Here is a 22817-nt window from a genome sequence, read left to right as displayed (position 1 = left end):
AAAAAAAAAAAAAAACTGAAGAAAAAAAAAACTGAGAAACATTGCAGAGAAAAAAAAAATCCAGGAAACAGAGAGAGAATGAAATAACCAAGAAACAAAGAAGATAAATCGAAGAGAAGAGAGGGGGAGAGAGATACCTTGCGCAGAGAAGAGAGATTGTTGCTCTTTGAGAGATGGAGATCGTTTTGCAGAGTCTCTTTGAGAGACGTAGGTGCTAGTAGGGTGGGGTTTTTGTGGGCAATTTACACGATAATTTTAATCCCACAGGAAAGGATTAGCTAAGCCACTCATTTTTGAGTGGCTTAGCTAACCCTGTGTGTATAGGATTAGTAATCCCATGGCAATAGACTATTCACAGGAATAGAGTGTTACCAAACAAAGGACTAGCTATACCTAGTGTTAGCTAGTCCAATCCAAGGGTCTAATCCGCGAACCAAACGGGGCCTTAGGGTTTGAACTTTCACTTAGTGTATAATTCTCAAAGCTTTATCAGTGTGATAGTAGACTCAGTGTCTTTGAACTATCATACTTAATGATAAAACCAGAGAATTAACACATATCAACATATTAAAATTTCTATAGTTCTTTTCAGCCGCGCATTAATGGCCATGCGCGTTATCCTAACTTCATGAGTGATCTAGGTGGGCTTACCAAGCCCCGACAAAAGCAGCCTGACTTTACACTCACATAGGTAGAGTTCTTCTAGGTGCTCCTGTAGATTAAAAAACACCTTTTATGCAAACTCATTAAGAGTTATATTCAACCTTTCCTTTTCATTACAGGACTCGCACTAAACATCAATTGTTCCTCTAGATTGTCTAATTTAGTGCTAACATCATCACCATCAAGATTTGTTTTTCCCATTGAACCTAGAGTTTGTTTTCCAAAGTCTAGGTTGGGTTGCCATCTTGTAGTGATCAATTCAATTGGTTTTAGACCCATCTCAAATGAGGTTTTACGAATCAGATCCTTACTTAGGCCTTTTGTAAAAGGATCTGCTAAGTTCGTGCAGGATTTTACATAGTCTTCTGTGATAATGTCTTCTTCCAATAATTGTCTCACAGTATTATGTCTAAGACTGATATGTCTTGACTTCCCATTGTAGGACTTACTATATACTCTTGATAATGTAGCTTGGCTATCACAATGCAAGGAAATTGGAGGCATGGGACTTGGCCATAAAGGCAAGTCAATCAAAAAATTTCTCAACCATTCAGCCTCTCTTCCAGCAGCTCCTAAAGCAACTAACTCTGACTCCATAGTTGAGTGAGTTATACAAGTTTGTTTCTTGGATCCCCAAGAGATAGCTGCACCACCAAGGGTAAAAACCCATCCACTCGTGGATTTAGATCCATCATTAACACAATTCCAATTAGCATTACTCTACCCTTCAATTACGGAGGGGTATCCTCTATAATGTAAAGCATATGATTTAGTTCCTTTTAAATAACCCAACACTATGGAAATTGCTTTCCAATGTTCAATGCTTGGACAACTTGTGTATCTACTCAATTTGCCCACGACAAATGCAATGTCTGGACGTGTGCAATGCATTGCATACATCAGACTTCCAATAACACTAGAATATTCTAGTTGTGATAGACATCGATTTTTATTTATTCCAAGCTTTAAACTTGAGTTATAAGGAACACGAGAAATTTTGTCATGCAACTGACTAAATTTATTCAAAACTTTATCAATATAATGAGTTTGAGATATGGCATATGCATTTTCTATTTTGTGTAATTCAATACCAAGTATAGTGTTTGCTATACCCATATCTTTCATATCAAAATGTGATGATAAAAAATATTTTGTATCTTTAATACAAGAAATGCTTTACTAAAAATTAGCATGTCATCTACATACAAACATATAATGACAATATTACTATCGAACATTTTAAAATAAATACATTTATCAGCTTCATTCAAACGAAAACCATTAGAAATAACTACGTTATCAAATCTTCCATGCCATTGTTTTGGACCTTGTTTTAAACCATATAATGACTTGACTAATTTACAAACTTTGTTTTCTTGTCTTGGAATAATGAACCCTTCTGGTTGTTCCATATATACCTCTTCATCCAAATAACCATTTAAGAATGCTGTTTTCACATCCATTTGATGGATTTCAAGGTTATATATGGAAGCCAAAGATATCAAAGTTCTTATTGAATAAATCCTAGCCATAGGAGCATATGTATCAAAATAATCAATGCCCTTTTATTGTCTAAACCCTTTGGCTACTAATCTAGCCTTATATTTGTCAATGGATCCATCAAATTTCATCTTTTTCTTAAAGATCCATTTACATCCTATGAGTTTAGAACTGGAAAGTAAATCTACAAGAATCCATGTGTTATTAAACATAATGGACTCCATTTCATCATCAATAGCTTCCTTCCAAAATGTGGCATCCCTAGATTTCATAGCTTTTTCAATGTTAGAAGGTTTATTTTCTATATTGTAACACACACCAACTTCATTCACAATCACTTGAGAGTTGCATTCTATAAAATATGTCAAAAATCAAGACCAAAACTCTTTTCTTCACTAATTCTTTTGGATTTTCTAATTTCAAAATTTTCTTTATTTTCTGAAACAATATTTTCAAAAATATTTTCATTATTAGAAGTACTTGCTTCAGAAAAATTAGAGTTTTTAATTGTATTGGATTCAAAAAATTATGCATCTCTTGATTCAATAATTACATTAGAATCTAATTCAAGAAAACAATAAGATTTACTATGAAAAGAATAACAGAGAAAAACACATTTGGAAGTTCTTGGTCCTAATTTAGATCTTTTAAAATCAGGCAACCTAACATAAGCTAGGCACCCCCACAACTTAAAATAATTTATGTTGGGTTTACGTTTAAACCATAACTTATAGGGAGAAAACTTATTTCTTTTAGAAGGCACTCTATTTAATATGTGAATTGCAGAAAAAAATAGCTTCACCCCGAAGATTTTCAAGCAAACCAGAATGGTTAAGCATTGCATTTACCATATTCATGAGTGTTCTATTTTTTCTTTCCACTACACCATTTTGTTGTGGTGTATCAGGTGCTATTCTCTCATGAATAATACCATTAATTTCATAGAAATTGTCAAAGTCATTATTAAAATATTCTCCACCTTTATCACTTCTTAATGATTTAATCTTGCAACCAAGTATAATTTCAACTTCATCTTTATAAATTTTAAACATATCTAAAGTTTCATCTTTTGTTCTAATCAAATAGATATAAGCATATTTAGACAAATCATCTATAAAAGTAATAAAATATATTTTACCACCTCTTGTAATTTTACCACTCAAATCACATACATCAGAATGTATTAATTCAAGTAAATTCGAAGATGATCTATTAACACTTGAAAATGGTTTTCAAGTTAACTTTGTTTTAACACAGATTTCACATTTATCTCTATCATCATGCAAATTAGAAGGCAGCAATCCTAATTTAACCATTCGATTCACAGAATTATAATTTACATGTCCTAATCTAGCATGCCATAATGAATAAGAGTCAACAATATAAACAGAAATATTCTCCTATATTAAATTGAGTTTAAACATTCCATTTATAGCAAATCCTTTGCCCACAAACATGCCATTTTTGATCAAGACAAATTTGTCAGATTCAAATACAAGTTTATAGCCATGTTTGGACAAAAGACCACCAGAAACTAGATTCTTTCGAATCTCTAGTGCGTGAAATACATCAATAAGAGTAACTATTTTGCTAGAAGTAAATTTCAACTCAACAGTGCCTTTTCCAACTACTTTGGTGGTAGTTGAATTTCCCAGGTAGAGTTCAATCTCATCACCAACTTTCTCATATTTTTTGAAGAGATTTCTATCTCCACAGATGTGACGAGTTACACCAGTATCAACCCACCAACTTGAATCATTGATTACCATATTCACTTCAGAAATTACTGCAATAAGATTTTCTTCAACATTGTTGGCCTATTCCTTCTTCTTAAGAACTCTGCAATTCTTGATGAAGTGCCCAGGCTTCTTGCAGTAATGACAAATCACATTTTTCTTGAAATTGCCCTTTTTCTTTGGACCTATTTTACTAGGACCACCAAATTTATATTTGTGCTTTTCCCCTTTTTTGTTGTCTATTTCAACAACATGGGCAGATTTGCTCATTTCAGCCTTTTCTTCGAGTTTGTCTCAAAGCCTTGACTCTTCTTCAATACGAAGTTGTCTCTGAAGACCTTCCAGAGTCAGATCATCACCTTTTCTCTTAAGTGACTTACGGTAATCCTTCCAAGTTGGTGGCAATTTTGCAATAATAGCACCCACTTGAAGATTTTCATCAATTGGAATGCCCTCTAAATACAATTGTTGGACAAAAAGTTGAATCTCATGAACCTGATTCAAAATAGGCTTATTATCCACCATTTTAAAATCAAAATAATTACTTACCAGATAGCTTTTGTTGCCAGAATCTTCAGTTTTGTATTTGTTCTCCAATGCCTCCCAGATCTCTCTTGCAAACTTCTTTGGTGCATACATATCGAACAGTGGATTAGTGAGGGTGTTGAGAATACTCCCCCTACATGTGTAGTTGTCTTCCTCCCATTTGAACTTTACATCAATTTGTTCATTAGTTCTCCTTCCATAGGAACATTCGGACAGGGTGTGTCAAGCACATAGTGAACCTTTAATGTTGTCGGTAGAAATTCAACTTTCTCTTTCCAGCGTTTGTAGTTGTTGCCATCAAAACGATCCAATTTGAAAAGATCTTGTGACATCACGTTCAGAGAAGTAATAGCAGAATTCATTGTTGGAAGCGCCATTGAAGAATGCAGAATGTTTATCTAAAAATTGTTGGAGATAAAGATGTGGGAATTGCAAGGAAAAAATAAACGTAGAATACAAATAGAATGAGAAGTAAATGAAATCTGGACAGTAAGGCGATTGTGACTCTATCTTTTAGATAAACATTGCCTTCCACTTGTATTAGAAGTCTTACAAAAGGGAATAAGAGCAATCTTATCGTCAGGATACAATACTACCCGATGTAGTGTGCAGATTACAAACTCTGAACACTATCCAGAACAGAAATATTTTGTAACAGCTGTTAATAATGGTGAGAGGAAGGGAGAGAAAATAAATTTATCTATAAAAAATAATAAAACTGGTGGGAATTAAAATATATCTATATAATTCCATATTATCTCAGAAGCAGTTTTTTAATTGAAATAACGGTTACATATATTTTAAAATCTAACGTTGAAAAAGCAGTTGAAACTTGAAAATACATGATCTCATCAATTGAAACTTGAAAACACATGATCTCATCAGTTGAAACTTGAAAACACATGATCTCATCAGTTGAAACTTGAAAACACATGATCTCATATAACATAATAATAGGAGATAATGATGAAGTGGTGGTAACCGATCAAAACAAGATAATAGGATAAAAAGTTATTTATTTAAAATAAATGACTATTAAAACATGATAATAAGAGATCAGTTATTTATTTGAAATTCAAAATAATCATGAAATAATAATAAATTCAAAATTTTAGTTTCATGAAATAATATCAACAGAAAACTGGATAGGAGTCGTTGAGGGATGAGAGTCGTCAACAAAAGTTTCCTTCACAAGATCAAACTACTTTAGATCAGGGAAACAATAACCCACAAGAAACGGAAAATAAAGCAAAGCATAGCAGAAACAGAAAATACAAGAAAACATTAAAAAAAAAAAAAAAAAAAACCCACCAACAATGATCTAAACTCCAGCAACAGGTACGCAGTTGGAGGAGCATGAGCGGCAAGGTGTATCCTCTTGCCGGCGCGTGGGTCGTGTGGGTGTCAGATCTAAGCACTGATGGCGGCGTTGCAACGCTGGGGAAGGTGGTGGGCGGGGATGACTAAGGAAAGTAGATCTAGTTTTGAAACTAGATCTAAAAACCAAGCAAAACCCGTCAGCGGCAGAAGTTGAGAGACGAGGATGACGGGATGCAGCAGATCTGGAGAGGTGGTGAGGGTGGGCAGTGGAAGGCGAGGAGGCTATTGGTTTGCGGTGTTGTGGATGGCGGGGAGAGGAGAAAAATGACCGAAAAAGGACACCAAAAAAGGAAAAAAAGGAAGGAGAGGGGAGGAGGATGGAGGCCATACCTCCTCCTAAAAAACACTCATGAGGAGGCGGCTAAACACCACTAAGGGTGTGGAAGAAAACCACTAAGGGTTTTGGAGAAAAGCTTCTCTCAGGATAAAATAAGGAAGCTTGATCTCTATCTGTGACTGAATGTAGCATTAAGTACAGTTGAATTTGAAGGATACAAGACTAAAATGTTGCTCTAACATGGGGTGTATGATGTGGATAGGGTTAACAAAAGCGATTATTTGCATATGCAGATGTGAATAACGATTTTAGGGTATGCGAATGCGGTTATTATGCATATCATTTATACATAATATATGTTATATATTATATTTAATGAATTCACCAAAACAACGTCGCTTTGTATTAGGTGTTTGTTATGTTTACATTGTTTAAGTTTTTTTTGTTTCTTCACAATTCAGTCACTTACTTGGACAAAAAGACAAAAGCAATGTGAGATCAATATATTTTCAAAACGTTAGGGCTTGAAAAAAAGTTAAAACAAGTCCAAAATACTAAAAGTCAGTCTAAATTATTTTTAAAATCATTTAAAGTATGTTATAATAGAGACTCAAAAAAAGTTCAAGAGACTAAAATAGGACTCATTACTTAATAATCTTATTTAATAACCACAATAACTGTGCAAATGCGGTTAGTACAAACACATTGTATATACAAATTATTTAAGTGATATTTACATTTTGCAGATGTGGTTGCAGATATTACAAATAATTAGTATTGCAGATACACTCTTACGTTAACTCTTTGACAAAATTGAGAGAATGTTAAGTTTTTATCCTCTCCCACAACAACACAATAGGGATGATTGCATTCTTGCTCACCTATGCGGGGTTGGAGACCCACCCCGGCATGCCTCTATTAGGGGAGGGAGATCTACTCCCACAAAGGCTCTACAGATGGCGACTCCACCCTACACACTTCAATGGGAGTAGAGATACATCCCAACGAAGGTTGGGTATACTAATTAAATTTTCATCAAATTCTTAAGGGTTAATTATCTTTTTAATACCTAATTTTTCACTTTCTTATTTTTTCGCACCTAATTTTCAAATCATATCACAAATGGTACTTAAGGTAAAAGACTAACTTAGTACTTTCGTCATAGTCTGTCAACCCAAACTAACGGATTACCTCATGTCGCCATATAAAAATGCTATATGTCCTAAAAAAAATAAATATAACTAAAAATACTAAACCCTAAATTTACTAAACCCTAAAGGTACCTGAGTATCTACTGCTAGTGCTAAACCCTAATGGTAATCAAATATACAGTAACAAGTAAAGATCGGGTATACTTCAAAATTCAAATAAAATATAATACCAACAGGGCCACTGGCCACTGGCCACTGGTCACACCCTATTGTTGACTTCTTTGGCAACCTATCTTTTGGTCGCGTTTTATTCTCTCTATAAAACACCAACCGTTTCTGGTCATTGTCTCTGAGTCTCCTCGCTTTCCCTCCCAGCGAGAAAGTGAAAGAAACTTCAAACAGACCAACCCACGGCAACGATTACAGTCAGGACTCAGGGACGACGACCTCAACACCGCGCTCTGTGGAGTGCTCATGACGGCGAAAAGCCTAGACTCCGACCTCGATCTTGCCTATCACCTCCAATTGCAAGAAGCCATGACCGCCTCCCTCGTGAACGATATCATCAACATCCCCGATGAGGAATGGGAAAGCGATATCGTCGACATCTCCGATGAGGAAGGGGAAAACGATATCATCAACATCCCCGATGAGGAATGGGAAGTCACTCTGCACAATTACCGCCGTCCGTACGAAAGCACAGACCCTTCGTCTTCATCTTCGTCGGCCGCTTTGGTTGAGACCGAATGTTTCAGGTTGTACTTCATGGGGTTTTTGAGCGAAGAGAGCGTTAGGGATACGAAGGTCACCGTGGCCGGAGCAGGGGTCGCGATTTGCGATTCGAGGGATAATCTGATCTTGGAGGTGAGGAAGAATCTGGAGGCATTGGTGGATGTTCAAACGGTGACGTATGAAATTGCTGAGCTGGAGGCTCTGATCGAAGGGCTTAATGAAGCTCTCAGATTGGATTTGAAAAGGCTCACCTTTTTCTGTGATGACTACATGCTTTACCAAAATGTGAGTCACTTCAACTATAATTTGTTTTTGCCTTTTTAAAAAGTTTGCATGATTTGATTTGTAATTGTCTTTATTTTTGGGTGCTGCCTTGTTTGAGGAAATATTTGTGTTCGTTATATTTGATAATATAGCTTGCTTGGTGGGGCTTTGATGGATATAAATTTATAATGTGAGAAATGTTTTGTTAATTGATGGTTAATATGCTAATGCAAAACCCTTTCTTGTGACACCTGGATGTTGGTAAGAGCCTAAGAGGTTGGGTGATTTTGAAGCTGCCTGAAAAAGTGATGTAAATTCCCATTTTGATTTATAGATAGTTGGGTGTTACATACACAATGAATATCGCTTTTGTGATTAAACAAATAGCAGGCACACTATTTGGAATTTAAAAAATATAGAATTTAACAAGTTCTGTGCAAATACCTAGTAGGAAAACAAGGGTACGATTGGTAGCGCAACCATGTAATGAAATAGCTATCCATAGGAATAACTATTCAATTCCTGGGTCTATTACTGCGTACCAAACGTGCCCCAAGTTCTGCATATGTTGCTTCATTTGAGCCACTTCTTTAAAATTTGTTCTATTAGAATGTGCAGAAGCTGCAAGGTCCAAACTATTGGAAAAGCAGAGTGATTTCGTTTGGAAGTATGTATTACCAATATTTTATTGTTGTAAAAAATTTCCTTTTTGTTTTTCTGAAATGATTTGCTCCATTAAAACTTTTCCTACTTAATGTTAAATGATAATACATTGTTTTGAAAGATTTAATAGTATAATGGTTTGGAAAATTGAATATTATTTCTTATTCTTTTTGTTTGTATTCTGAAAATTTATTTTAGTCATCACAATTTTTTGTTTGCGTGTAAAGCATGGTAATCTTAGCCGTCTAATTGAAGCTTGTGTTTAGTGCCACATAATGATATTGTATTCTTGAATACAGATTACAGGTAGAGCACCTCCACGACATAGTAAGATTGCAACATTGGTGAATCAGGTGGCTCTTCTCCGAAGAAAATTTACATACTGCAACCCGTCTCTTCTGGCACGTAATGATGTTAAGTTTGCAATTAAATCTGCAAGAGGTGCTATAGTTTCTCAAATTACCTGTTTGAAGGAGACATGTGTGATATGTTTTGAAGATACAGGTGCTGATAAAATGTTCTCAGTTGATGGTTGCCAGCACAGGTATTGCTTCTCTTGTATGAAACAACATGTGGAGGCCAAGTTTCTTAATGGGATGATGGCAAAGTGCCCTCATGAAGGCTGTAAGTCTGAGGTTAATATTGATAGTTGTGGAAAATTCTTGGCACCCAAGATGGTGGAGGTGATGAGTCAAAGAATGAAAGAATCTTCTATTCCTGTTACAGAGAAAGTTTATTGCCCATATCCCAGGTGCTCGGCATTAATGTCAAAAAGTGAGATTTTACAATATAATAAGACTATAAATGCTGCTGCTGAAGAAACTGGAGTAAGAAAATGCATGAAATGTCATCTCTTATTCTGTATCAATTGCAAAATCCCTTGGCATTCTAATCTGACCTGCTATGATTACAAACGATCAAATCCTTATTCACATTCAGAATATGCAAAGCTCCAGTCTCTTGCAGAGGCAAAACGTTGGCGCCAGTGTGTTAAGTGCAACAACATAGTTGAACTAGCTGGAGGTTGCTACCACATCACTTGCAGGTACTTTATATTCTTCCTTCTAATTTTTGACCTTTTTATTGAAGCAATAAAGATACTAAAAATAAGATGAGGAAGATAAATGTACCTTTCGGGAAAGCTAGATGATTGAATAGCTACTTGTATCTTTCGCATGCAATGTTTTTGCAGATGTGGGTATGAGTTTTGCTACACATGTGGTGCTGAGTGGAAGAACAAGAAAGCAACATGCTCCTGTCGAATCTGGGACGAGCATTACATTATACGAGGAGGATGAATATAAGGAGTATGCTGACTAAGATCATCATGATAAGTCTGTATCTATTTCTCTCCCCCCTTCCCCTCTAATTTATTTTTGGTTTTGCTTTGGGAAAAACAAAATAAAATAAAATAAAATGAAATTTATCTTTCTGCTAATGCTGGTGATATTAGGCCCACCATTTTCTTAGTGTTTGTGTGTTTTGCAAAAGATTGAGGTTTACTGTGCACTGCCATTGGAAATCGAGAAGATCACTGGGGGAGAGAGAGCCAAATAAAGTTAGGACTAGACAATAGGTGATGCTACTCACTTTTAAAAGCATTTTAAGATTACAAGTGTCATATTTTTATTGGTTTGACATAGATAATATATCTGGTGGCAAGTTTGTTTGCTAAGAACATTCCTAATGGAAGAGCCAAATGTTACTTTTATCTAAAATAACTCTTCAAATGTTTAAAAAACTTCCTACATTGAATTAACCAAAAAAAAAAAAGTAAAATAGATATTTGATTGGAAGAACAAAAAAAAAAAAAGCTAAATATAGCAACACTTTTCAAGGAAGCCATTTTATTTTTTATTGTTTTTCTCTCCTGTTTTCTCTTTTTTCCAAATATTTTTCTACTTTTTCTCTCACATGTTTTCTTTTTCCCAAAACTTTTTCCATTTTTCCTCTCACATGTTCTATTTTTTCCAAAATTTTTCTCACTTTTAATAATGTTTAAATTATATAGATAAAAATATAGTTAATCGGATATAGAAGACTTTTAAAAATTCATTAGCTAAACTAGATAAAGTGTGTTTTAAGAAGTCATTTTGCATAAAAATTTGGCTCCTCCATTGAGAATGCTCTAAGAACTAAATGAAAAATATGATGGAATGACGTACTTGCCAATCAAAACAAATTGAGGGTTTTAGTTAGGGCTGTAATTGAGCCGAGTCGAGTTGAGTTTTAGGATTTTAAGACTGACTTGTTTACGAAGATGTTTATTCGAGCCGAGGTATGAAATGTGTGTTCAAGACTGATTTGCTAAAAGCCCAGATGAGCTCGAGCTCGAGCTCGTTGAGAATGTTATTCGAGTTGAGTCAGGCTCATTTATCTATAGTATAAATATATAATACGTAACTATATAAGACATATTAAACAATATAAGAATAGAAGAGCATGTAATGATATAGTTATTCATATTCTTTGATTCGGTAACAATATATATGTTTTAATTGGAATTGAACCACAATTACAAAAATATCCACATTATTTCTTTCTTTTTTAAAAACTCATATTTAAATTAAAATTAAAAAAAAAAAAAAAAATTGTTGAATTTGGGGTGGTTGGCCCACCCCCCCAGTGAGTACCTTGGGGTGGTTTCATTGGGGCAGCCGGCCAACCACCCCCAGAGCACCTTCGAGGGTGCTTCATGGATGGTGTGACCACCCTTGACGCTCTTTCGAGGTAGCCAGGCCACCTATGATTGGCATCGGGAGAGGCCACGGCCACCCATGATTGCAATGGGTGAGGCTGTGGCTACCCCCGATGAGATTTAGGGGTGGCCAAGGCTATCCCAAAATCCACCGAGGGTGGTCGCACCATCCCCAAAGTGCTCTATGCGTGGTGAGACTAGACCCAAGTACTCAAGCAACCAACCCCCAAAATTCAACATTTTATATTTCCCTTTTTTCTAAAAAAATAAAAATTAAAATTAAAGAGTTAACGAGATTTTGAAAAAAGAAGAAGAAGAAGAAGGTATTGTTTTGGAAAATGATGTCTATTCTTCAAGGAATAGCCATTCATCTCATTTTTTAGAGCGCTATTCCCTTATGAAAGGGATTAGTAATTCCCACAAAAATAACTATTTATAGGAATAGACCCATACCAAACAGAAGAATAGTTATTCCATAAGAAGAATTATTTTATTCCATGAGTCAATTTTGCAAACCAAACAGGGCCTAAATGAAAAATATAATAGAATGACATACATGTCAATCAAAACAAACTGAAGGTTTTAATTATCAAAATTACAGTCCCCAAGGAGTAGCTCAATCGGCTGGGGACCATGCCTTATGAAGCGGATGTCATTAGTTCGAATTCCTCCTCCCTCCTCTTGTGTGGACTTGTTAAAAAAAAAATTAGGGGTAATTACCTTTTCCCCCAATCAACCACAACACCTTGGCAATTTTCCCCCATGAACTACCAACTGTGACACCTAACTCTCATGATCTACCACTTTGTGCCCAAAACCCCCCTTCCATTAGTCAAAGGAGTTAACTCAGACGGTTTACTCGTCACTTTGCCCCCAGAAACTACAATTCATTGTTACTTTGCCCCCATGAACTACAACGCATTGTCACTTTGACTATATGAGTTAATCACTTTGACTATATGAGTTAACGTTTTTGACTGACGGAATGGGCCTTTGACTGGCAAAATGGGGGTTTGTGGCACAAAATGGTAATTCATGAGGGTCGAGTGTCACAATTGGTAGTTCATGGGTGCAAAGTGAAAATGCGTTGTAGTTCATGGGGAAAAAGGTAATTACCCCAAAAAATTATCAAAATTACAAACTCATGTCCTTAGTAGTTATTTGTGACATATCTAACATAGACATTTGAGACAATTTCCCATTTAAAAACATCCAAAAGAGAGAATTGTAAGAACCTATCTTCCTTTCTATTATGTCATTCATTATTATGTCATTCATGCAAACGACTAGCCAAGCTATTCCCAAGTTGGCATGATAGATTGATCATCTAGTTGCTAAATTCAATCGGATAGAGGAAGAAGAGCTTCAAAGTCAGCCAATGGTTATCAGACACTACATGATTGATGATGATGACTCAAGTAGTTCTCATCATGAGCATGTCCAAGCCAACCCACCCCCACACACACAATCCCCTAAAACCCAAATTGAGCACCCGAAAAATTCATATATGTTTAATGACAAGGAAGTGAGCCCTAAAGCTCCTTCCTCTATCACTTTCCCTCTTGAGACACATTAAGAACCCTCAAGCTTCATTTCCTCAATGTCTCAAAGAACCATCTTATGCCAAACTTCTCAAGGACTTATGCACACAAGGTCACAAACCTAGGAACCATCTTCCTAAGAAAGTCCTTCTAAACAAGCAAGTTAGCTACCTTAGACGACAAAACACTCCTCCAGAGTGTTACGTCATTTTGAAGAGAAAATAATGAAAGGGGTTAATTGGACATCCGAAGGATCGAGGAAAACACCTTCGACCTCGAAATCAAGCTCAAACGATTCAGACCCTAGAGGGATCAAGTGCAATCCCTGTGCACCATAGTCTTCCAACGGATAATTGGGATCGGGATCGAGTGTAGACCCTTAACATTCAAACCCTGTAGAAGATTACTATGCTCAAGCACACTCGATCGCTCAAACGTCTTTGCATCATCTAAGGCACATGACTCTTTCTTCCCGCCTCTCGAGTCACACTATTTTCTTTTTTCTTTTTTTCTTTTTTTTTTCTTGGATGAATAAGAGATTTCATAAAGCTCAAAACTCAAACAAAACAACACATCAAACCCCATTTCAAGCCTTTACAAAAGGCCAAACTAGAAAAAACACAAAACCAAACTGTAACTTAACTCCTACATAAGTATTCTCCAGGAACAACCCCCAAAAGACCATTACAAGTCTTTACAAAAGACTAAAAACTGAAAACAAGCAAAACCAGAAAAGCAAATTCATCTACAACCTAGCAACTACATGAGTAGCTCTTCAAATAAGTTCCACAAGGAACAAAGCATGATGTTCTCCTTAGTTCTGGGATATTTTCCTCTCCCAGAAATTCTATTTCGAACTTCCCAAACAATCTTTTTCAAAATCTGCTCCTCTGTACATGGCTGTCCGTCATGAACAAATTCATTCCTAGTGAGCCAAAGGCTATAGACAACTGATCCCATAACCAATAGATAAAGCAAGCACTTGAGAAAATTGTGAACCCAATTACTGCATCCTTGTTGCACAATGTCATCCCATTTCACAGGAAGACTTTCAACTCTACACCTCATCATACAAAATCTCCAAATTTTGTAACTAAAGCTACACTAAAAAAACAAGTGATCAGGATTTTCCAATTGGTGATGACAAAATCTGCATTGAACATTACCTTGATAACCCCATTTCAGCAATCTTTCCCCTGTTATTAGTCTATCCTTCATAGAAAGCCATAGAATGAAAGCCTGCTTAGGAATAACAAGAGGAAACCAGACCAGCTTACACCACATAACCTCCTCATTCTTCTCCCTAAGAGCCTCCTAAGTATCAAAGCGAACATAAACTCTTTTCCTGGAGGCATTCCAAACAGGTGTATCACAAAGACCCAAATCAACTTCAGTTAATCTTGCTTGAATCTCAACCAAGTCCTCTGATCTAGCTGGTCTCCAAAACCAATTACCATTTTGAATAACAGTCGCTAGCTTGGCTTCCAAACTACTTATGGCATCATAAACAACCCTATAACCAAAATTTTCAAACAAAACTCCAGCAGGATGCCACCTGTCCAACCAAAGATGTATGCTTTCTCCATTTCCAACCTCAAACCTCAAGAATCTTTTAGCAATATCCCTCAATTTCATAATCTTCCTCCAGCTCCAAGAACAATTTTGAGGTATGCCAACACTCTAAAAGCTCTTCCTTTTTAGCATATTTTCTTTAACCCAAGCCACCCAAATGGAACCAAACCTAGCAAAAAGGCTCCAAACATGCCTAAGCATAGAGGACTGATTCCAAACTTCTAACCTCTTCAAACCCAAACCACCCTCCTTCTTAGGAAAACAAACATAAGACCAAGCTACTTTGGCCTTTGTAGTCCCTTTAGTCTTCCCATTCCAAAGAAATCTATTGAACTTTTGCTCAATAGCTTTTAAAACCAGTTTGGGAAGAATGAAAATTCTTGTGCAATACACTTGGAAGCTGTAAAGAACAGAAAAAATTAGTTGTAATTTGCCTGTATAAGAGAGATTTTTAGACAACCAAGAATCTATCCGACAAGTGATTCTATTAAGCAAAACCCCACAATCAACTACATAAAGTCTTGAAGAAATGAGAGGAACCCCAGGATATCTCACAGGGAAATGACCTTCAACCATTCCCAAATCATCCAACAAAATAAGCTTCATTTTGTTAGAAATACCAGCACAATAAAAGGAACATTTTGAAGGATTAGATTTTCAGGCCAGAAAAGTCTTCAAACTCAAGCAAAACATCCTTAATAACATTTATAGAGCTAAGACTAGCCTCAGAGAAAATGAGAAGATCATCTGCAAAACATAGATGAGTAAGCTTCATACTAACATAGACCAAGCAAACTTGAAGAAATCTGCAGATAAACCATCATGACTAGGGTCTTTATTTGCCTTCATATGAAAAAGAGTATCCTTAATCTCTTTTGCAGTAACCTCCTTTTCTAACATAGTTACTTGATCAGCAGAAACAACAGCAGAAATAAGCTACCTTATGCAAATTGCCTTTGAATCGGTGAACTACAGCTGATTTGAACCTAATAACTTCTTGTAAAAACTCCTAGCTACTTCCTTAATTTGTTCAACATCCTCTACTCTGTTTCCATACTCATCCCACAAAAGAGTGATAGTATTTTTTGCATTCTGGACCTTAAGAGATCGATGGAAGAAACTAATATTCTGATCTCCCAATTTCAACCATTGATTCCTAGCCTTCTGCTTCAAGAAAGATTCCCTATCCTTTGTAATGGAAACATAAGCATGTAAACACTCCCTCTCCTTAAGTAAATAGTCAACCCTCCCAAAAGAAGCAATGACCTCCTTTTGAGCAAGAGTAAGGTTATCATGAGCCTGAATAACTCTATGTTTCAGATTCCCAAAACAAACCAAATTGTGTTCCTTCAAAACAGCCTTCACAACTCTAAGTTTCACATAAAGCTTATACATAGGAAACCTCTCAACCTGAGTATTCCAACCTTCTTCCACCCAATTCAAGAACATTTGATGCTCCAACCAGTAATTAAAGAACTTAAATGGTTTAGGGCCAAAACTCTGCATAATTCCAGCTAAAATAACAGTAGGAGAATGATCTAAGATGCCCCAAAATGAAATTCTACAATAGTCTTCCCAAAAGAGCTCATCCAATATTCATTAGCTAAGACCCTATCCAATTTCCTGGCAACAAATCAAGGTTCCTCACTTTTATTAGTCCAAGTGTAAAAACAACCACTAAAGTTTGAATACAAGACCTCAAGGTCATTTAAGCATTTACCAAACTCAGTTTCATAAGAATTGAGCTTAGTAGAACCCCACTTCTCATCCAAAGACTAAACCGCATTAAAATCTCCACAAATCATCCAAGGGTTATTAGCTACTCTCACTTTCATAGTATTTAACTTGCCCCAGAACATCTTCCTGTCCACACCTTTATTAGCTCCATAAACAAAAGAATGGAACCAACAATAATTGTTCTTAAGAGATTTAATCCCACATTATACTATGTTCACTCTTATCAATGATATTCACTTCAAAGTCTGATTTCTTCCAACACAGCCAAATCATACCCAAGAAATGCTGATCATAGTTGAAAACATAATCCCACTCACGAACTATACAAGATTTAACCCTTTCAGCCTTATTCTCCTTCACTCTAGTTTCAATTAGACAAATTAGACTAATCTTATGCCTTTGGATCATACTTTTTACCTCCTTCTATTTAGAGGGGTGATTCAAACCCCTCACATTCCAAATCAAAAAATTCATATAGTATGAGAAAAACCCTTCATCAAGACCTCCTCATCTTCCCCCATTTTACCCTTTCCCTTAACCCTCAATAGGTTATCACTCTCCTCATTCAAAGCATTTTCTATAACATTTTGAAGAGAATTAGGAAAAGTACCTGAACCCTTCACTACACCACCATCAGCCCTGGCCAGTAAATGAAAAGAATTAGTCCAATGCCTGACTATCCCTGATAGGATCCTTACACACCGGAGTTCTCCTGACAGTCCTAACCACATTCCATTGATCTTTAGCCATAGTACTAGGAACAAAACTCTTCATTGCAGTTGCCTTCATTTTCAGATGATCCTCCTGCACTGGTAACTCCTTCTGGATAGGTTCAAGCTTTTTAGGAATCCAAACCTTCTTTTCAACCTTAGTACATGCATGGGATAGATGACCAAAAGTCCTGCATTTCTTGCATTTTATAGGGAGCCAAGGGTATTCAATCCCAACAACTACCCTACCCCCATCCCAACAACTACCCTACCCCCATCAATACCAATAATTTCAACTTATTTAGGGAAAACAGATTCCAGATCCACTTCAACCAAAACTCTAGCAAAACCAAGCCGAATTTGCTCTTTAGTAACAAAATTAGCACAAAGTGGTTTGCCAACACCACTAGCCACATAACTCAAATATGTGGCATTCCAAAATTCAATTGGCAAATTATGCATCTTAATCCAAACAGGGACAATAGATAGGGAAATATTAAGAAGCTGCATACCTGGAGTCCATTTTCGTAAAATCAGAGGTTTATTGGCTATATGTCATAATTTCGCCTCCATAACCTCATCTCGAGTCCTTAGATCTGGAAATCTGAACAAGAACAATCCATTCTCCAGCAAGAACACATCAACTTTCCCATATTGAGCCCACAACTATCCACATCACGTTTCACAATATAGTAAGGGAAGGGTATATCAAGAAATTGACCTACCAAGGAGGGAGACCATTTCGAGATACCTTCCTCAATTGCTTCCTTTGGTGGCTTCACAACAATTTTTCCATCTTCACTAGAGGGAGCAAAATATTGTAATGCACCTAACAATTTCTCCGATTTGAACAATTGCCTCCAATCCTAAGCTAAATTCTTTTGATCAACCTTTACAGGATCAGCAGCCCGTTGCCCAAACTCCTCAACATGAACAATAGAATTCCTCAGAACCTCCCGCTCATGGAGAATAGAAACATTCTCTAGCGATTTCAAACCAGATATGCTTTCAACAGGAACTCCCTGAACATCCACCAGCGAAGAACTTACATCTTCACTGGCAAGAAGATCACAATTCTCCTCCTCCTCACTTAATTCCACCTCACAATCCAAAGATCGTGAGGCAACATCCAAATCAATCGAAACCTCCTTATGATGCAACTTGGAATTCTTCTTCCCGCCACGATCCCTATTTGCTCGTCTGGCCATGAATCAGCAATTAAGCATTCTACTTTGCAAGTACCAAAAATTGCTGGCACACCTTCACCAAAATCTTAGTCGTCGGATAAAACATGCGCAGATTCAGTAAAGCGCGTCGCTCCCAGCCTCAAGAAAACTAATAGATTCTAACCACCTCTAGGAAACCAATGCCACGTCAGCAAAAGTCCCAAAAAACTTCAGCCCCTCTTTCATTTTCTTCTTATTGTTCTTTTTTCTTTTTCTTTATCATTATTTTTTGGAAACGATGGGATCTTCTCATAGGAAGATGGTACTAAAGGAGCAAAAGTCTCTGTCGTAAAGACCCTATCTGCCAACACTCGAGGCACAAAGGCATCTGGGGAAGAAAGTCTTAAAGAATGGAGCGCGATCAGCAAATCTTGGGGGTGCTCGGAACTTGCGAAGGCCGTCATTCACTATTTTTGTTTGATTTGAAATTAGACAATGTTTAAAACAGCCTTCCAGCTTCTCACCCTGCATCCCCTACAATTCCATTTCCTTCCTTCTTAAAGAGCTTTGTCCTTTCTGACATTCTCCCAACTATAAAAATGGCCTCTTCCTCTACCAACTGTAGATATGTTGACCTAAATGTTGTGCCTCTTGCACAAACAGCCATCTAGAGGCCAACGTTTGACACTGCAAATGGCCCCATCATAGTGATTGATTCCGTGATGAATAATGATGTTACTGTTGTGCAAATTTATTTAACTCGCAAGTGCACGAATCAATTGTAGTTTAATGGATTGCAAGTGCGAGGTCGATCCCACAGATAATTGTATTTTTGAAATAACAATTTAAATCTAAACTAATTTTACCCTAACCTAATTCCAAAAGGGTTTTGATTTTGGTTTTAAAAATTAAAAGACAAACATAAACTAAATAAAATAAAACAAAAGGTAAAGACTAAGGTTTAGGAATCCACACTCACAGAATCATAACAACATACTCCATGTTAATCAATATTTATCCGAAGTTCTCACAATTTAAATCTTAAGTATGTTTTACTATGCTTCAAAGAATTAATCAAAACCATCTCATGTATCCATTCATTGCCCAAATCACAAAAGGAATCCAAATTCAATTGAAACACCAGATGTATCCGTAGAACAAATCACAAGGGATATCCAATTTTTATGAGTTAAAAACCAAGTAATCAATCATATGAAATTATCTTAAATCATCACATGTATCCTTGAATCACAAGAGATATCCAAGAATCACTCCACACATTGATTAGAAGTAAAACAATTGAAATATAACACTCAATAAAATCGGATAAATAAAGACTTACATAAAAGTGATGTCATTCTTCATCAGTGAGGCTTCATCCCCAACCTTAGTTGGGAATTTAGCTCCACATAAAAATAAAATCTAAACCTAAAACTAAAGAAAAACTAAATAAAAGAATTTTGCTCTCTAAAATTGTGTCTCTTTTCTTGAATGCAAAGAAGTCTATTTATAAGCTCAGAAAAGTCCTAAAAACCTTATTAAATCTAGATAATTCGGAGGTCTGTCTCCCAGTCAAAATAGAAGTCTGAAATCGGAACAGGATTCTTTCAGATTTGTGTCTCTTAATTGTGGGGCGATTTTGACATAGTAACTGTACGAATTAGGAAAATCCTATTTCACAATGAATTGTAGTATTTTGAGTTAGCTTTCTAATGCCATTTGAATCACTTCAATCAGAAATTTTAACGAAGAGTTATGATGAAAATACCGAGACATATACAGAATCTGAATTTGAATCCGATCCGAAATCTTATCCAATTTGAACTTTAATCTGATTTAACCTTTTCTTGGATTTGGTTAGACTTAACCACATCATCTAGGTCTTCTCAAAGTATGCTTCTTCCAAACTTTGCATTTTTTCCTTTAAAGCTGTAGTTTTTCTTTAATGACCTACAAAACACTAAAAACACAAAACTAACACAAAATATTAAATAACGACACAGCTAAAGGATTAACTAATGTAAATAAAGAGGTCCAAATATGCAATATTTGGCACTTATCAGTTACTGCTGCAACTGTAGCTCAAGGCCTTATCATCCCACGGAATGTGGAGATGTTGGCCGAAATGACTGATGCTAATGCCATCGAGGACTCCTTGGCATTTAGCATCCAAGGAGTTGTTTTGATATCAAACTTGGCTTGACGATTGAGCATCAGAGCAAATGAAGTAAAAGCATTAGTGACGCAAGGCGGAAGGAGAACAATGGAAAATATATAAAAAATAACAGAAAATAAGATAAACCACGTTGATCAGAGTCTCACAGGTCAACAATGGGGTTTTGGTAGAGTCTCACCAACAAGAAAAGAGCAATCATGCCTCCAAGAAAACATCTTTTTTACTAATCATCATTTGATCTCCATAGGAGTACAAAGAACATTTAAATAAACACAGTATGATAAACCCTAACCCTAATTTGACTAACTTTGGGGTAAGCTCATTATCTAATTATAAAATATCACTAACTCTAGATTAGATGACTTTGGGCCAAGCCCATTACAATAACTCTTAAAATATGGATAAAACACCCATCTAAATATAAATAACCTAATTAACTAATAAGACTCAATTAAAATTAAAAAACGAACTTATTTATTTTTCCTTCTACATCAATTAGACTCCAATAACAAGCTTTTGAAGGAACGGGTGAAAGGATTTAAACATAAAAATGAGGAACGTAGGAGAGAAAACATGGTCCTGAAGAAGATGGTGGATCATTATGCCATTGAGATGAAAGAAGAATGTGCTAGGCAAAAATATCCCCGATTTTTTTAAAAAATAAAAAATAAAAAACATTTTGGAATTAAGGGTAAAGTTGAAATTTTATAAAAAAAAGTTAGGGTATAAACGTCATTTAAGGTTTAAAATATGACGGAGGAGTCCAAATTGATTGCAATTGAAAGTTCAAGGGACTAGATTGAGAGATTTTGAAGTTTGGGGGGGAGGGGTTGTCAAATCGGGTGGAAGTTCAGGGGTCTTCAGTGAAGTTACCCCTTTATTTTTTGTTGTTATTTCTATTATTTTAAACTTTTTGTGCAATTTGTAAAAATATAATTATTTCTTTTTAGTTTTTTATTTTTTTCAATGTGATTTTATTTTTGTTTTTAACAGCAATTAATCTTATGATGTCTATTTCTGCTATGAAGAATTGCTGTGATTTTTAGGACTTGTGTTCTTGAGTTTAAGTTTGGGGGAATGTTGCACCCTTCACATGTATAGATCCCCCAAGTATTGTATTTATATACTACACATTGCGAATAATGTGTAATTCGAGTTTGGGGGTATGGAAAGACAATGTCCATTTGTTTTAATTTATTTGTAAAAAAAATAAATAAATAAAAATGTTGTTATGTTATTCCTAATAATGGGTTGAGCTTTAACTGTGATTTGCATTTTATTGGCGTGTTTAAAGTTATGAATGCATGATCATTTCATTATGAATCTAAGTCTTGTTACTTATTTTTGGCAAAAGAGACTTCACTTGTTTTGAATTGAATTCATCACGAGCACACTAGCATATAATCTGTAAGATATGAAATTTGAAAACAATTATGTTTATCTTGAGATTTGTTGGTTGACTTATTGGATGAATATATATATATATATATATATATATATATATATATATATATATATATTAAAAAAAAATCATTTTAAGTTTTTCACTCAGTAACCAGACATCTTGCCTCATTAAGCATTAAGTGTTCGCGTAAAAATGTGAAAAGTTTGAATTGATTGATAATATGGCTAGTTTGGTGACATAACATTTTTTTACTCAAGTTAATTAAGTCCATATGGATGTTTTACATCTAGTGCCTTAAAACCATATGGTTTGGGAGTTATTGGCCTAACACTAGTTGCATGGGTCAATTACAAAGCTTAAAGAAGCTAAGCATTGCACCAAAAAAAAAAATTATGATAAAAAAATATTGGTAAATAAAAGCCTTGATTGTTTCATTTGATAGGAATTCCAGTAAATATTGAGGTGTGATATGTCAGTTAACTCAACACTCGTATGTTATGAGCATATTTACCTTTTACGCAACTTGGTAACTGTCTTAATAATTGATTAATGAGATGCATTGTATGACATGATATATTGGTATGTGTAGTATAATGGCCATAGGCTTATTATATATACTTGATTTTATGGTCAAATGTGTATGTGTTATAGAAGTCTTGGATCCAATGTTTGTTTTGTGACCGGTGCAGCCATGTATGATTGGTGGGTCACTACAAGGTGTACAATATTAGTAGCATGGGCCACCCTTAGTCGAACTCGATTGGGCTACTAATTATAGACGATAGCGTACAATGGCTGAAGCATCAGCATTGTATTATAGGTCCCCAGGGACATCGTCAACTTTACTGAGAATAGGTGATATCGTAGGTAGACCATACATAATAGTTACGACGTATTAAA

At 35.7% G+C, this 22817-nt stretch overlaps 2 protein-coding genes across 2 annotated transcripts; one reads left to right on the top strand and one right to left on the bottom strand.

Moving 5' to 3' along the window:
- The first annotated feature begins 7548 nt into the window (after positions 1 to 7548).
- Positions 7549 to 10350, top strand: LOC132164079 (E3 ubiquitin-protein ligase RSL1-like). Its single transcript, XM_059574495.1, has 3 exons — positions 7549 to 8270; positions 9212 to 9957; positions 10105 to 10350. The coding sequence occupies exons 1-3, from the start codon at positions 7728 to 7730 to the stop codon at positions 10208 to 10210; spliced, it is 1395 nt and encodes a 464-aa protein (XP_059430478.1). The 5' UTR covers positions 7549 to 7727; the 3' UTR covers positions 10211 to 10350.
- A 3560-nt stretch (positions 10351 to 13910) lies between these two features.
- Positions 13911 to 14786, bottom strand: LOC132163025 (uncharacterized). Its single transcript, XM_059573226.1, has 3 exons — positions 14484 to 14786; positions 14318 to 14390; positions 13911 to 14101 (listed from the first exon to the last, which is right to left on the bottom strand). Exons 1-3 carry the CDS (start codon positions 14784 to 14786, stop codon positions 13911 to 13913), a joined length of 567 nt encoding a protein of 188 aa, XP_059429209.1.
- Positions 14787 to 22817: the final 8031 nt, after the last annotated feature.

The sequence above is a fragment of the Corylus avellana genome, chromosome ca10 (assembly GCF_901000735.1).
Source record: "Corylus avellana chromosome ca10, CavTom2PMs-1.0".
Lineage (NCBI taxonomy): Eukaryota > Viridiplantae > Streptophyta > Magnoliopsida > Fagales > Betulaceae > Corylus > Corylus avellana.
This window is presented reverse-complemented; position numbering and strand designations above follow the sequence as displayed.